Source organism: Rhinolophus ferrumequinum, chromosome 10 (assembly GCF_004115265.2).
Source record: "Rhinolophus ferrumequinum isolate MPI-CBG mRhiFer1 chromosome 10, mRhiFer1_v1.p, whole genome shotgun sequence".
Taxonomy (NCBI): domain Eukaryota; kingdom Metazoa; phylum Chordata; class Mammalia; order Chiroptera; family Rhinolophidae; genus Rhinolophus; species Rhinolophus ferrumequinum.
Window position 1 is genome coordinate 42,765,618 of NC_046293.1, and position 15,543 is coordinate 42,781,160.

A 15,543-nucleotide genomic window follows, 5' to 3' on the forward strand; every position below is an offset into this window, starting at 1 on the left:
CTGTACAACTAGAAACATCACAATAGATTTTTCAGACTTGCTTGGAAGACTAAGAAACATAATGCTACTCACCAACTCATCATTTCAACATATATCAGTCCTTATAAGGTAGAGGAACTTTAATCCAGCATTTTGTCCAGCTGTTGTAAGAGAGCCTGTCAGAGAATTTGAGTAATACAAACAGGCAACACACAAGATTGAAATACTATAATTGTATTTCTTTTCAAATGAAACAACAATTTGCATATATTCAAATAATTTTTAATTGTTCTAAGTAACTGTTGTAGATAACTTTTACTACTGTTGTTTTGGTTGTTATTGAAATAAATTTTTTCAGTACTCAAATGAAATGGTCAGCTCCTGGAAAAGGGGTACAGATATCCATAAGATGGTTTTCTGTAACAGATGAGAGAAGTTAATTAGCAAAAGTAAATCAATATAAAGAAACTTAGCTATAGTTGAAGTTATTGAATCATGATGCTATAATCAAATGTTATCAATTGTTAAGGGATAACTTTTAAATATTTACATGTAATGCACATTATATATATAATTTATGTAACATATAACGTATATTGGAGTAAATTACAGTTATTAAATGATTCACAGACTCTAACAATATTAGTCTATACAACCCTTCAATTAACTTATTTTATTCAAAAGAGATCTTTGCATCCTACAGAACTGTATTAAGTTCTTCTGGGACTTTTTTCTCTTATTTAAGATCAACCACATACATGCATGAAACCAAAATTTGTGAAACTAATTTCCCAACAGAGGTGTTTTTGTTTTATTTCTTGACTTAATCAATCACTTTTCATTTATCTGGAACTTAGAAAAGAGAAAAAGTACAGAGGGACAAGGAAGGGCAGCTTAGTCACTTCGTTACTAACTGTATGATGATTCTATGACACTGTTTTTTCTTCTCTTACATCTGCATGATAATATTGGCCACACATTCCTATGCCCAGGAGTATGGTGAGAATCAAACAGACTCATGTTGCTGAAAGTCCGTTGTAAGTTATAAAACTTCAAGTAAAGAATTACTATTATGATTAAGATATCAAACAACTTATTTAACTAAACTCCCCAGATTGAAAATTAAAGAGGGGTAAATTTAGAATAGACTATTATTCAAATGACTTTGTTATCAATTAGTTCTTAATTTTAAAGAAAGAAATGAAAATTCAGTATCTTAAGCTCTGTGTCTCTGCTCTGTATAAGTATTAAAGACCACTATGTTATGTTATATGATAAGGTTTCAGAAATGCAATGAAGGCTTCAGAGGCTCTGAAATCCATAGATGCATCCTTCTATTATAGGGCTTTGGTGTCTATTCCTCATGCTATTAAATTCTTCAGGGTTGAGGATTGTGTCTTATATCTGTAAGCATATTTTTATTGCAAATACACACTTCCAATCTTAGTATGAGCTCAATAAATAAATGTTTAATTTCCAAATGGAACAGAGTAGAAGGAAAGAGCTGTGAAATGGCAGAAGTTTCAAGGTCAAGACTCAGTTCTGTCAATTATTAAAGTATACGGCCTTGGTAAGTAACTTCACCTAACTGGATGTTCAGTTTTCTCATCTGCTAAATGAAGGAACTGAAACACAGTCTTTCCAGAATCTTTGCACTTCCAATTTTCTATGAACTTTATTCTCATTTATTTTAGCCACCCATCTTATCCTTTCTTTGTATTACATTCGCCGAGAAACACACCAGCCTTTGCATGATATCATTTGTGACATTTAATCCAACAAAGTTTCTAGCCCTGACATGGGCATGCATTTATCTAGAAATATAATGCTGTGCTAATTGTTCTTCCCTGAGTTTAAGAAATATGCAAGTTGTTATTTCAGAAATGTGATCTGTGTTTTTGGCAAGGAAGCAACATTCAGAAAAAATTCAATTATTAGCACTTAAGATTTAATAAGGAAAATTTGTCTTTCAAGTCAATAGTGCGTAACTCTTACCCCATTGGAACTGTACTGTATTCTGTTGCTTGGGATGGTTTGTCCATTCAGAAAAACAACATTTGGCTTTGAAGTGAAACCAAGGACCTGAATATTGTCATATGCCAGAGTCGCAATTCCACGGTAACCATTTTTAATCACAGTTGTTTTTAGAGCTTTCTGTTGTTAAGGAGAGAAAAGAATTTTAAACAAACGAAGGCGATACATAGAGGTTTACGGCACAATGTGGTTTGGAGAATGGCCAATACTTTGAAACACTTCTTATTTTTTAAAATCGCTAAGAATACATTTTTCTTTATAAAAATGAACTATTATGTCACAACAAACACTGAGTGTTTAAACTTACATTACTGAATTGGTACTCAACATAGAAGTACTCTTCCCTTTCAATGGAATCTGCAAAATAAGTATTAATATTAGAAAACAAAGGTCAATTTTACTTTTCAATATTTTTTTAATTTAAATTCTGATCTATAAAACTCCAAGTCCACAAGTTTTCTTGGCTAAGCCTTGTACTTGGAATCCTTTAAATTTTCTAGCAATTATTGGGCAAAAAATAGTTGAATTATCACTGGCTTCAGACTTACATTTTTCATGATGCTCTTTGAAAAATAAAAAAAGTTAACCTGTTTTTAAAGTAGGTCTCATCATACCATGCCTCCCACTTTTTCCCTCACTTTTCATCATTACTTTATATGGAAAACTAGAGAGAAAAGAGTTTTGTTTTAGACATGTTTTCAACACTTTAGTTTGGTAAGGAGGGATATAGCATAACAACTTTAGAGACAACCTCCTCCCACCTTTCTCTCTGTTGTCCATATATATGCAAACTCAAAATCACAGACAGACATATCTACCTTTCTCCCCGGTCACCAATATTTTTTTAATTTCACTCCCTGGCCTCTAAATTTTCAAAATAATCTCTTTCAAGTGGTAGAGATTTAATCAGTGCATCCTGAGGTAATTCACTGAAAAAAAAGAAAAAGGACCCAAAAGAATGCTGATTATCATGAAAATACAGGCATTCTCAGCCTCTGTACCATCTTCTTAATTTCTACCACAGAAGCAACCAGCCATATTGTCTATATGTAAGATTAGGAGTGTATCTTCCTATTTATCTTTTTCTACCTTTTTATCTTCCTCTTGAAAATGATTCACCTTCTTCCCTGTCTTTCTTGCTTATGAAAGAGGGGCAATAAAAGAATGATGGATGTAAAGGCAACTGATATGGGGATAGAAGAAATGTTCTTAGCAGTAACCCCATAGGCATTATAATCTCTGTGGGTTAGTGCCCATCTCCTTGAAAACCCATTTCTGATTTTTAAATGTGGCTATTTTGAATATATTTATCATGTACAGTAAGCATTTATCTTCTTAACAATATAATCATTTCTATTGTTCCTGGGAAAGCCTTTCTATAGTTTGCTGATCTATGAGATTAGAATGAAGAAAATGGGAATGAGAAATAAATGAATAAGTAAAACCATTGATATTGTGCCTTAGCCAGCTAAGTCTTGACTCTCTTTTCTCAGTTCAAGCTGTACCTCTTCCTCTACTATACATCATTCTTCAAATGATGGTCCATGTCTCCTCACCACAGAATCTCAGCAGTTCTTCCTTCCGTTAGCCTAGCAGCTATGCCACCAAAGCCAAGTTCTTACAAATTTCCACTGAAAGTTTGACTGGAAACTCCACCCTTTCCAAAGTGAAAACAAATTAATGAGAAAAATTTTACTTTAGCTTACTAATAAGATAAATGCTCTGCCCTCTCAGGTAACCATAGTGTAATTTGTCAGCACCTTCCTGGAGATAATGGTGTCACCTGTGTTGTGTATCCCAGAGAAATGGCCAGATCTCAGTAAAATTTCGGGTTCTTGGACAGTTATGTTGGGGAAAGCAGAATCTTGCCATGGTGTCCATTATATCTTACTTTATTAGTATAAGTATCCAATTTTTAATTTTATGTAAAGTCATATTAAAATCCAGAATATTTCAACTGTTGTACGTGTTGATCTACTTACCAATAGAATCACCATCATCCCAGAAAAAGGAGCCAGATGCTTCTCCCTGTTCATCTGGAGCAATTATGAGGCTAAAAGGATTCTGACGGCTATAAAAAAAAAAGAGTAAAAATTATATTTTCAGAGTTGCAAGGACCTAACTCCAAACATCTCATGAAATTGCCAGGAAAAATGTTAAGTCCTTTCTTAAGTATTTTTACCTAACTTCCACTAAATTTATCCTTGAATATCTCCAGTGATTGGAACCTTAAAACATCCTTAAGCAACCTCTTTCTGCTCTGAACAACTCAATCTGAGGGAGTTGAGAGAGTCGGGGTAGGGAGTGATTGCAATAGCTAGGACCTCTTAAATGCGTTCCACTTGGAAAAAGTAAAGGTTTTTATAACTAATAGGGTGATAAAATAATTATTGCACCATGATAATTGAAGGTGCACCCCCTCAGTTTCTTTGGCTTATCTACAACAAAGAAAAAGTTATAATAAAATTACCAAAGTCATTGGAACTGGGAAACTGGAAGCTGATTTTAAAGTATGATCAATGGGATTCCAGGGAAATGAAGCTTGTATAGTAATGTGGAGAGTCTGCTCTGCTGGGAATTGTCTTAACATCTCGGGAGCAAGGATAACAGGATATGTATAACCTATTTTTGTGATTCCACAATGGAAACAAAACTCAAGGATTTGATCCTAACCACTTGGCAACAGAAAATTGCATAATGAGAAAAGAACCGCACAGTATAAGTGATAAAACAATCTTACTTTTGCAGAAATTGAGTTATAGTGAGAATTCCTTAAGAAAAATATTTTGGTTTTATATAAAATACACTTATTTCATTAAATTTTTTCTATTGAAATGAAAAGTTAGGCATGGGACCCTCTCTTCTTTGTTGGCAATGAACAATAACATATTAACTTGAAATAAAATGAATCTAAATTTTCAAGTCAGTATTTGGAAACTATAGATCTAGTATATAGTTCAAAGTATACCCAGGGAGTTCTCAGTATTTCAAAAATGTCTAGCCAAAACTTCTCTCTAATAATGGTGCATATTTTTAGCTGATTTTATTTTCAATTATGCAGATTAGAGATTTGTATTTGCTATTATGAATCTTTGATATACAATAGAAATATAAAATAATTATTACTGCTTAAAAATCCGCTTGTTTGCTAGAAAAATCTGTCATTATATATCTATGGAGGAAAAAAGGCTAATTAAATATAACCTAAATGGATAAAAACACAAGGATCCTGACCTAGCCTTCCTATAAAACCTCGGGGAGAATGCATGAATTAGAAATCACTGGCTGTCTTAAAAATGATAAAGTGAAAATATTTAGGGCAAGATAGCTTGGAACTGGATCAAATGTTCAAGCATATCATCTAGTAATCTTTCTCATTCCTTTTTTTCTTCTCTTCATTCTCTTCTTTTTCTCTCTCCTCTACACACATGACCACACTGACTCACACAAACACATATACAAACACACACATATAGACCAGTAATTAATTGCACTGCTGATTGAGCCACTCTCCTATCATGGCCACCTACTCACAAATACCCCCTTCCTCAGACACTCCCCAAGCAGGAAGTTTCACCTCAACAGGAAGGTCAAATCCTTAACTTAGTATGAAGTCTCCTGACAGGATGTGCCTGTTACCTCAGCTCTGTTGTTCTGGCTGGAAACTGTGTTGGCAGAATATATCCTCCACGAATGAAAAGAGGAATTACATCCAGAGGAGAAGGAACCTCAACAAACCTCTTCTTCCATGAAACTGATACACGATCCCCCTAGCACAGAACAAGCCAGTGTTAACCACTCCAATGACATAGCTCATTTCAGGAGACACAGGAAGTTAAAAATCCAAACTTCTGTTTAAATTCAACAAAGTACTCATGGAATTCACTAATAGGAAGGGTGATTTAAATGTTTACATCTGTGTTTAAAAAAAGAAAAAAGAAACCACATAAACTCCAATATGTAAAACCCATGAATTTATTTCAGAAGTTCAACTTTATAACCACATTTACTTACTAAAAAGTTAAACAAGAATACAAATTAACATGACATTGAGCTCCACAGAATTAAACTTTGATGTAGTAACACTTGTTTGTGAGCATTTTTATTACTCTCTTCTTAAAAGTTCAATTTTATTAAGAAATGAAATTTAATGCAAATATTTAAGGAAATTTATGAAGTATGTCTGCAAAATATAGTATGAAACACATTGGTTTAATTGTTTTAAGATATTATAATAATTTGATCACAAGATGGAGAATTCTTAATACCACTTAATCAGTCACCTAATTGATAATTTGAAAATAGATCACATATCCTTTCTTCCAATTGGGATTAGTCCTATGTTTATCATTAAAACTTATTCCCATAAAAATTTCCTGAAGGCTGGGTGAGATTAGCCAACGTTCAGTAAAACATACTAAAAGAATGAGAGAACTGAAGTCAGTTAAAATAGCTGTTCTACAGTAGAGATATCACATTGCTTCCCCTCACGTTCTATCACTCTCCTCCATCATGGAGACCATAGTTACCACTGCCTAGGAGCCTAGGTAGAAAAAATGAGTTAGATCAATAGTGTATTTTTGGGAAATTTGAACTATAAAACAGGGAAAGAACCTGACACTTATCTCAGAAGCACAAAGGATGTATCAAACTATAAGTGCATTCGAATCTGAGGCCCTTTAGAAGCCAGTTGTTAATAATAAACAAAAACGGTCCCATGGAATTCTGAGTCCTGGTAATGATACAACACTGAACTGAAATCTCACAGACTTTTGTGATAGAATCCTGAACTTCTCTAGGAAATCCAGTGCTACGTGTATTAAAGTTGCTGCACTTAGATTTCAATAAAATTTCTTTTGTCAGTTTACGTATAGCCCCCATAATAAAGCCCAGAGTTGAGCTAGCTTGAATGGGTTCTGTTTATTTAAGATAAAGTATCTAATTCCTGGATTATAATATCTATTTCACACTGCTATAAAGAACCATCACTATGGAGAGTCATATGCTTTTAAACATTTAAATGTTTGCGTAAAAGAAATGCCTACTCTTCTTCTAAAAAAATTCATTCCATCTCTCACCTTAAATATTTGGCCTAATTCTATCATTTTGAGAAGAGTAAACAGTTGTAACCAAAGGGCTTCAGAAAGACTTAAGTCATCAGAATTATACAGTCCAAGACTCTAGAAGTGTCTTGATTTAAAAATAGTGAAAAAGAGACCATATATTAATAAACCTCTGAGTTCATGGTTGTATATTATTTTTTCTATAAAATGTCCAAAATACATACTGTATAAAAGTCAAACCAGGATGCTTCAGGGAAATACACATCCACAGCTCTTGCTCCCTTTGAAAAAAGAAAACATTTTACTTTTCAAAACATTTTGTTGAATTAAAATTTTCCAGTAAAAATACATTCAGCTCTCTTATTTAGCATTAAAACGAAGTGCCAGTCAACTCATACATGATTATTTATGCAGGAGAGCTAGAGAATCTCCATGAAACACACATGATCTATCAGAAGATATGTTTCATGTCTAGATTATAGAATTTTAATGTACACTGTTGATAATGTTTTCTAAAGAACCTAATTGGTTTTGCTATATTTAAAAATATTTAGTTTCAGTACAATGTAGATATATTCTATTACTCACTGTGCAATTACTTAGTGTCATTTTAGCTTAATGGTAATTGTGAAAGAATTATTTAAAAATGTACAATATGAAACTCATATATATATATACATATATATATACGTTTACATATATACATATACATATATACCTATGTTATGTGTGTATGTGTGTGTGTTTGTTTAGATACGAGTTGTGGCATAGTCAAGAACAATCCAGAAATATAGAAAATAGTTGCTGTGAAGAATCCCATAAAGGCCCAATTTTAGGTGTCCTGTAGCTGTGACAAGTTCATCAAAGCTACAGAAAGTCAACACAAGAAACAGGCAGCCTTGAAAGTATTTTTTCTATCACTGGGAATTCTAACATTTAGTCCTGAAAGTTTGCACAGATTTGTTGTCAAAGCATCCTCATGACATGTATCCTGCCTATTCTCCTGCATAAGTGGCTTTCACCCCCAGTTCTCTCAGGTTACATTCCTATTATGCCTTCCCCTTGTGATCAAAGTATGGATAGGGCAACTATCTGGAGGAGAAAGACAAATGGATCTGAACCAGGAATTTAGGTTTATTTGGAAAAGGCTAATGAAGCAGCTGATGTTCTCAGAATAGGTTTCTTGCTATTATATCGGCATAGGTGAACAAGGGACTTTGTCTCTCTTCTTTTTAATGGGGCGTATACTTGGGAGGCAATATCTTCTGCAAATTATCTTGAGAACAAATTCAGAATCTCTGAATAGCAGAAGGATATATTTCAGTTTTGCTGAGATTTACTTAACATGAAGTACACTTTCTACAACGCAAAATAAACATATAAATACATTGTTTTCACATAAAAGAATGAAAATGATGTAAGAAACATAGGAGACTGTGGCAAGCCTGGACTGGTTGTAAGTATCAAATGGCAGCAATATAAACTGCTGTGAATAATTACATTGTGCTGATATAAAATTCCAGTGCTTACCTCTTCAAGAACTGGAGCAATCATTAAAGCTGGCCCCCAAAGGAATGCTCTGTCGATTTCCTGAGCCTGAGGATCTGAGGTAAATCTAGAGTTTTAGGGTGAGAAACCATTAATTTAATAAAATTAATGTCCTTGGATAAGTAACTGACATCTTAACCACCTCAGGTTCATGGTGAAAACACCAAGAAAACCAGAAAGATAAAAATAGGGTTTAGAGAACAAGCAGTGCTTTAGGAATAAAATCTAATAGTCAAGTGAAGCAATTGGAATCAGTTGTTTTCCCCTGACCAAAAGATAAATGAGCATTAAAGCTTAGGTCAAAATGTGCCAAGTAATCAAATTGTCTAAGTTTTTGTTGTTTCCTTTTGCATCCTAAACAGCCTTTAAGGATTCAGTATCAATCCTACCTCTTCATAAAGCTGCCCCTGTTTCATTTAACAATGACCTTCCCTTTCGTGGAATTTTTCTAGCACTTTTTAAAGCATTTTATAGCCTATGCCACATAGACAAGATATAAACATATAATGTTCTATATTATATTCTTTTTTTTTTCAAATCTGTTAGTTGCAATCTTCCCAGTTCTCTGTGGATGGGACCATGTGTCATCTTTTTTCTATATTCCACAGTACTGAGACAGCAAGACACAGCCTTTTCTCTCAATGATTGAAAATATTTTCTTAACTAAATTCTTCAAATCTCTAAATTATTTCTAATCATAGTCAGTGGGGGGAAAAACTAATTTGCCTATTTCTTTTTCTCCTAAATAATTCCCTTACTAGGAGAATCCAGGCTTCTAGAATCGATGTGGTAGAAAATCTAATACTAGAACAATATTAAGTGTGATTTACTCGTGCATCAATCCTCGGACCACTGTATTCCCATTGACATGAGCATGGTAGAAGAGGGTGTATAAGTAAGGCAGTAATAAGTATCTAGTCCTTAATACAGAACGGGAAATTTCAGCAAACTCTTCTCCAAATGCTCCAGGGTCTTGTTCCTATGAAAGAGAAACATTTCAATAGACTCATTACCCGAAGAGGGAAATTTTTAAGTGTTATTTATTTTTTTTCTCTTTGTGGGGGAGGATTAGAGAGAAGCAGACATTTTAAAGATATTTCTCTCTGCTTGAAAGCCTTTCACAGTTGTAGGTTATGGCAGAGTTGTTTCTCAATTAAGTAGGCTCTATAAAGTTTACAAATTATAGTGTGTAATATACAGTATATATATATACATATATATAGATACATATATGTATATATGTATACATATATATGTATATACATATATATGTATATATATAGTATGCCCAGCTAACAGACAAGTTTCAAATCATTTCATATATATATATTTCACACATATATATTTCACATATATATATGTACATATATATATAGTATGCCCAGCTAACAGACAAGTTTCAAATCATTTCTAATGAAAGATCATCACAATACCCTCTCCTTAAGAGAGAGCAAGTTTACAGCCATTGGCTGAGGAATGATTTTGCCTTCAGACTGAAGAGAGATGCTTGTATCCCATTATACTATAATATCTGCCTGCCATTAAAATGAAAACTTGAAATTTAGTAGATTATGAGCTACTTAGGAAGGATTACTACACATATCACAAGTTTGTCTGCAGCTACCTTGTGTTACAAAGGCAAAATTTAAAATGATGCTCTTTTAGAAGTTTAGCAAAGCTATTGCTCCAACATTTATTTCTTATTATTCTCTCAGTTCTTGATAAAATCAGTAACATATAATTTTTTTAAAAAAACCAATCACATATTTCAACAGCTACGTTGAAAAACAGTTTGACTTTTTAAATTCATATTTTTATGAGCATATATAGATATTTTTTCTAACCCCAGTTCCTAAATACAGGTTAATACTGAATGTAGCAGTTATCATCTTACATTAACTTTCACTCACCTTATTTCCAATTGCATTATGGTTTCTGGAAAAGGGATAAAACGCCCCAAGTTGCATCCAACGGAGGCAAAGTTCATAAGTTGTTTCTTCGTTAAAGCCACATATATCAGCTCCAACCTGGGGAAAGATTTTCTTGATTTCAAAATATAGCACTTATTAATTTAGCCGTAAAACCCACAGTGAAATATTTCAGGTTATGCGAATATTTTTAATGACAAATGTGTTTAAGGCCACAAAGATACTGTTTTCATGATGTGGAGTCTGAAAGTGTAAAAATCCTCCTTGAGAAGAACATTTGGAATAAAATAGTGACAGGTTCCTCTTGTCCAACCTTGATTAAAGGAAAACTGTGGGCTACATTGTGGTATAAGAAAGGAGTCTCCAAAAAAAAAAAAAAAAAGGAGTCTTTTTGGGTATCCCAGCATGCCTACGAATACTTCCCCCCCACCACCAAGTACAGTATTGTCAATTTCCTGTCTCAATATGAGAGTTAAAGACATAGAACATGTAGCTAATCCAAAACCTTAGTGGCTAACCACTCAGGCTGAGAAAAAAAGGCCCCAGGAATATCGCACGTGACTGTACTCTCCTTTTTATCATATAAAGGTTCAGATACTTTGTTTCCTAACATCTAAGGAAGGCCTTTCTCAGTCTTCAAATTATTTATTCCAGAGCCCCTCTTGTTCTCTCAGAAATGCAATCTTTAACCCCAAAACTTAATTAATGTCGAAGTTTGTAGGCTAAAAAGTGATGAGAAAGTAAAGCATGGAGTCATAAAACATGTCACTTGTCATTAAAATGTTAGTCTCCCAAAGCACAGACATTGTCATCTACGCTCTACTAAAACTTTAAGATCTTCGGTGGAGAAAGACCATGCATGTCATGCTCCCTTCCTCTCTAAGGCTGCTTATATTACACGTTTTGCCTGTCAGTTTCTGGTCCAGACAAAACTTGAAGCTATATTTCATTTTCAATATTTATTTAGCCAATTCCTCTTTGAAAGTACCTAATCCATCACTTGAACAACAAATGCAATTTTCACTAAATATGAAAGTGTCCAACAATGTTATTTGCAGCTTTCCAAAAGAAAAGAATGTATCTTTTCTTGTAAAAAGTCATTGGCATATGGGGAATCTGTTACAATAAAACTTCTCAATTTGTCAACATAGCAGCAAATTCTTTAATAGCTAAATTGTTTATCACTAGGGCTCGGATGAGGAAATATTTTTGTTGTGTGTTTGGAGTATTTTGTTGGTTTATTAATAATTTCACTTCCTCCCTCAATAGAAGATGGAGACACATCTGGGTAAACTTTCTATACCTCCTTCCAAGATGTTTATCCCTCCTTTTTTCATCCATTATCTATAAAGCTCATAATAGGTTGTACAAGAGCTGTGGATGGGGAAAGGGGATACAAGTGAATGACAGAGCAAATAAACTTCTCCAATTTTACTATCACTAAGTGTCTCAGTGACATAAACAACAAAAAATTGAAGAATTATGTGATTCTCTTGAGATCTGCCTAGATGGAGGGCAATTTTACAGGGGCTAAGTGCAGTGTATTATATATAATGTCCTGAAAACAACTTGAGTGTGTTTTATCTTCATCAAAGTAAGTTTGCCTCCCACAAATAATATTGATTGACAGATAGGCGTTAATTTAATTAATTGCTTAATTTTAAAACTTACATATGGAATTCCAAAGAGATTAAATTCTAGCATGCCAATGATTGACATGTGCATATCTTTCCAACGTGAGAAGTTATCACCTAGCCAATGGCCAGTGTATTTCCCACTCCCAACAAATGTGGAACAACTCAAAACAAATGCTCGCTTTCCTGTAGCATTCTGAGAAGCACTGGAGAAAACATAAGAAAACCATCTTCAGTGTTATTCTAAAAGGATCCTTACCCCCCCCAAAAAAAACACATGATCTTAAAGCGTATGAACAAGTCCAATTTCATGTAATTTAACTATTTTATCAAAGGTATAAATTTCTGTGAACATGAAATGGAGGGAATGAGGAGAATAAAAAGAGAAATTACCATAGGTAAACTATTTTATACATTTCATGAAACAGTGAAAAGACAATGAAAACATCCAAACCAAATTTTCTTACACTAAACTTTTCTTCTGAGTTATAGTATTGTGCAAGGAGAACAGGTTTCACAACCGTGGCTGTATATTAGACCTATCTGAGAGCTTTACGAAAGAATAAAAGCAATGCGAAGGCACCATCCTTGATTAATTAAATCAGACTATTTAGGATTGAGACCTGGGCCTCAACATTTTTTAAGATTCTGTGTTATTTATTATGCAGCCATGGTGGCTTTCATACTAATGTTGAAAATGCCAGTAATTTTTGTTTGATAATTGATTATATTTCCTTAGTGAAACCTTACATGTATATGAAAAAGAATATTTGTGTCGATTTTTAGTAGCATTATTGTAAGTTTTTGCTTTAGTTGTTCTTTTGTTTGAATTTAACTTGAATGCTCAACCTCATTTTTTTTCCTTAATATTCTAAATTTGGTCTCCACTTTATTTCAATTTCACTCCTAATTTTGACTACCATTCATATTCTTCTATATTTCACTTTTGCCTTTTATATCAAATCACGTTGTAACTTCACTGAAATTTTGACAGTTGTTTCAATCCATAAATGTACAGTATTATACACAATAAAATCGATTTATTTACAAAGTTGATATACTTCTTTTCATACTGGAAAACTTTGCTAAACTCTAGTGAAATATAAAGGAGGCAGGGACTTATTTCTGTTTTGTTTATTGATTATCCCCAGTGTTTAGAACAATGCCTGCCACATACTAGGTGCTCAATAAATATTTTTTGAAAGAGTGAGGGAAGAAAAAGTAATTTAATATTTTCTTGGATGTTGAAATAGATGACAATCATACCATCTTGATATACAAACTTCTTAGAATATTAATTTATATTTAGGTATGTAAAGAAAAAAATATCATTTAGCTTTAACCAATAAATATGGCGTTCCTAAATTAATTGTCAGGAAGAGAACATATAAATTTGAACAATGATAATCATTAAGAATGGAGACTCATCTCATGGACAACTTCCTACTTTTAATCCGATTTTACAAGAGGGTATACAGTTTTGAAGGATGAGTATTGTTAGTTGCATTCTGTAGGGGCTGGAAAGATTCAAGATGAGTTACCTAGGCAAAGTCACATAGTTATTCCTTGTTAGAGTCAACAGAAAAAAATCAAGGGTTTTTCAGTCACTTTGAGAATAAGGACTGTGCCAGGCCCTCCCAATATTTCTTTTGATATATTGGGGTTAGAGTTAAAATTACAGCTAAGGGAAAAACTGCAAGGTATTTGGGGGCTATGTTTAGCCGTTTTTAAATCAAACCTATAAATAAAAAATGAACTGAAATAGGCTTTGCAATCAAACAGATCTAGTTTAAACTATCTAGCTCTTCCCTACAAAATACATATAACGTTGAACATGTTACTTAAAAAAATGAGGCTAACAATGCTTAACTTCATAGGGTTGTTGTAATGTTGAAATGAAAAAAAAAAAAATATATATATATATGTATATGTATGTGTGTGTATATATATATATATATATATATATATATATATATATATATATGAAAGCACCTTTCCCATCCAGGTAGCACATAACACATGCTTGGTAAAGATTCATTTCCGTCCTGTGCTTTATAAACTGTGCCTAGCAGTTAGAGCCCCAGACCTGCTTCAGCCTAGTTATACAGCTGGAATCTCAGTTTTAGCTACTATTTACCTAGAGCTCCAAGACTAATCATTTAGTTTCTCAAGGGTAAAATAATGAGGGGGGAACAAAGTTCAATTGTTAGATTACATTGATTGACAGAAGCTTTAATAATAAATTCAGTAAAACACTATGCTTTCTCTAGAGGCAGCTTGCTAATGCTTCCACTTAAAACTATTTTTATGCCTTCCGGAAAGTAACTTTCATTGTTTGAATTTCATTAAGTTCAAAATTTGGAAGGCATGTTCATTTTATCCCTGAGATAAGAAAAGTGTTCAGAAGATAATTTTGAACACTGAAGAGGAAACATGTCTAAATTTACTTCTAGTTCTCTTTTTCCTCCATCTCCTTCTCGTCTACTACATTCCTTGATGAGTTAAACACAATTAGCAATTTCTTGGGTAACCTAGGTTTGAGTGGTACATTCTAAAATCTAAAGAATTGATTCCTTGCGTTTTCAATAGAAATCTGAAATGGCTTATTAAAATAAGACAAATAAACTTCAAATAATTATAAGCCATTTAAACTTCTCTCTGTTTTACATTGGTGACATATGATTCTATTTTTGAATTAGCCACATTAAAAAAATGTGTTCAGAATGTTGTCTACCAAGTTTACTATATGTGTATTAATTTTGTTTTCAGTCAAATCAAGACCTAAAAATTTTCCAGTAGTAGGTAAGAGAGAGACTGGCTAAATGACCCCCATATTGTTCTTCAGCTTTGTAATTTTCTCTCATGTTCACCAAATTTCATTAAGTTCCCTGAACTCATAGCTCTAGGAAAATGGCTATATTCCAAAGTATAAACATGGACTATATTTGTATATGACCAAAATAATCAGTTCTATTTTGATCCTCATACCTTAAAAACCCATATTTCTGAGAGTTCATTTTATAAATCAAACAAGCGAACTCTGAGCCATGTATATTTTGTCTATATTTATGACAAATTGTTAAAGTGCTCTAATGAACTTGACTTGGAATGAACACCTGTTTTAGACAGAGAGGATGGCGCATTAAATGGAAACACAGAGCTTTACACCTGAAGCCATAAACCTAATTCCACTAATATAGGCTACAAGAGTCTCCCGATAGACATACATAGGAAAAGACAGAAATGGTGTAACACAGAGGACAGCTTGAATCAGGTGGTCACTGAGAGGATGCTTCAAGACCTGGGGGGATTGTTAATTACGGGAGAGAAGAGGAGTGTCTGCCAAGCTTTCAGTGT

General features: G+C 33.3%; 1 protein-coding gene across 1 annotated transcript in view; it reads right to left on the reverse strand.

The window, feature by feature from the left end:
- Positions 1-333: 333 nt before the first annotated feature.
- Positions 334-15,543, reverse strand: part of LOC117029364 (sucrase-isomaltase, intestinal-like) — an 80,562-nt gene continuing 65,352 nt past the window's right edge. The window contains exons 14-23 of the mRNA XM_033118583.1: positions 12,224-12,392; positions 10,535-10,651; positions 9,455-9,603; positions 8,607-8,691; positions 7,301-7,357; positions 5,653-5,783; positions 3,996-4,084; positions 2,321-2,370; positions 1,975-2,133; positions 334-396 (exon numbers count right to left, since the gene is read on the reverse strand). Coding sequence (XP_032974474.1) covers positions 334-396; positions 1,975-2,133; positions 2,321-2,370; positions 3,996-4,084; positions 5,653-5,783; positions 7,301-7,357; positions 8,607-8,691; positions 9,455-9,603; positions 10,535-10,651; positions 12,224-12,392 — 1,069 coding nt within the window. The remainder of the gene's footprint in view (positions 397-1,974; positions 2,134-2,320; positions 2,371-3,995; positions 4,085-5,652; positions 5,784-7,300; positions 7,358-8,606; positions 8,692-9,454; positions 9,604-10,534; positions 10,652-12,223; positions 12,393-15,543) is intronic.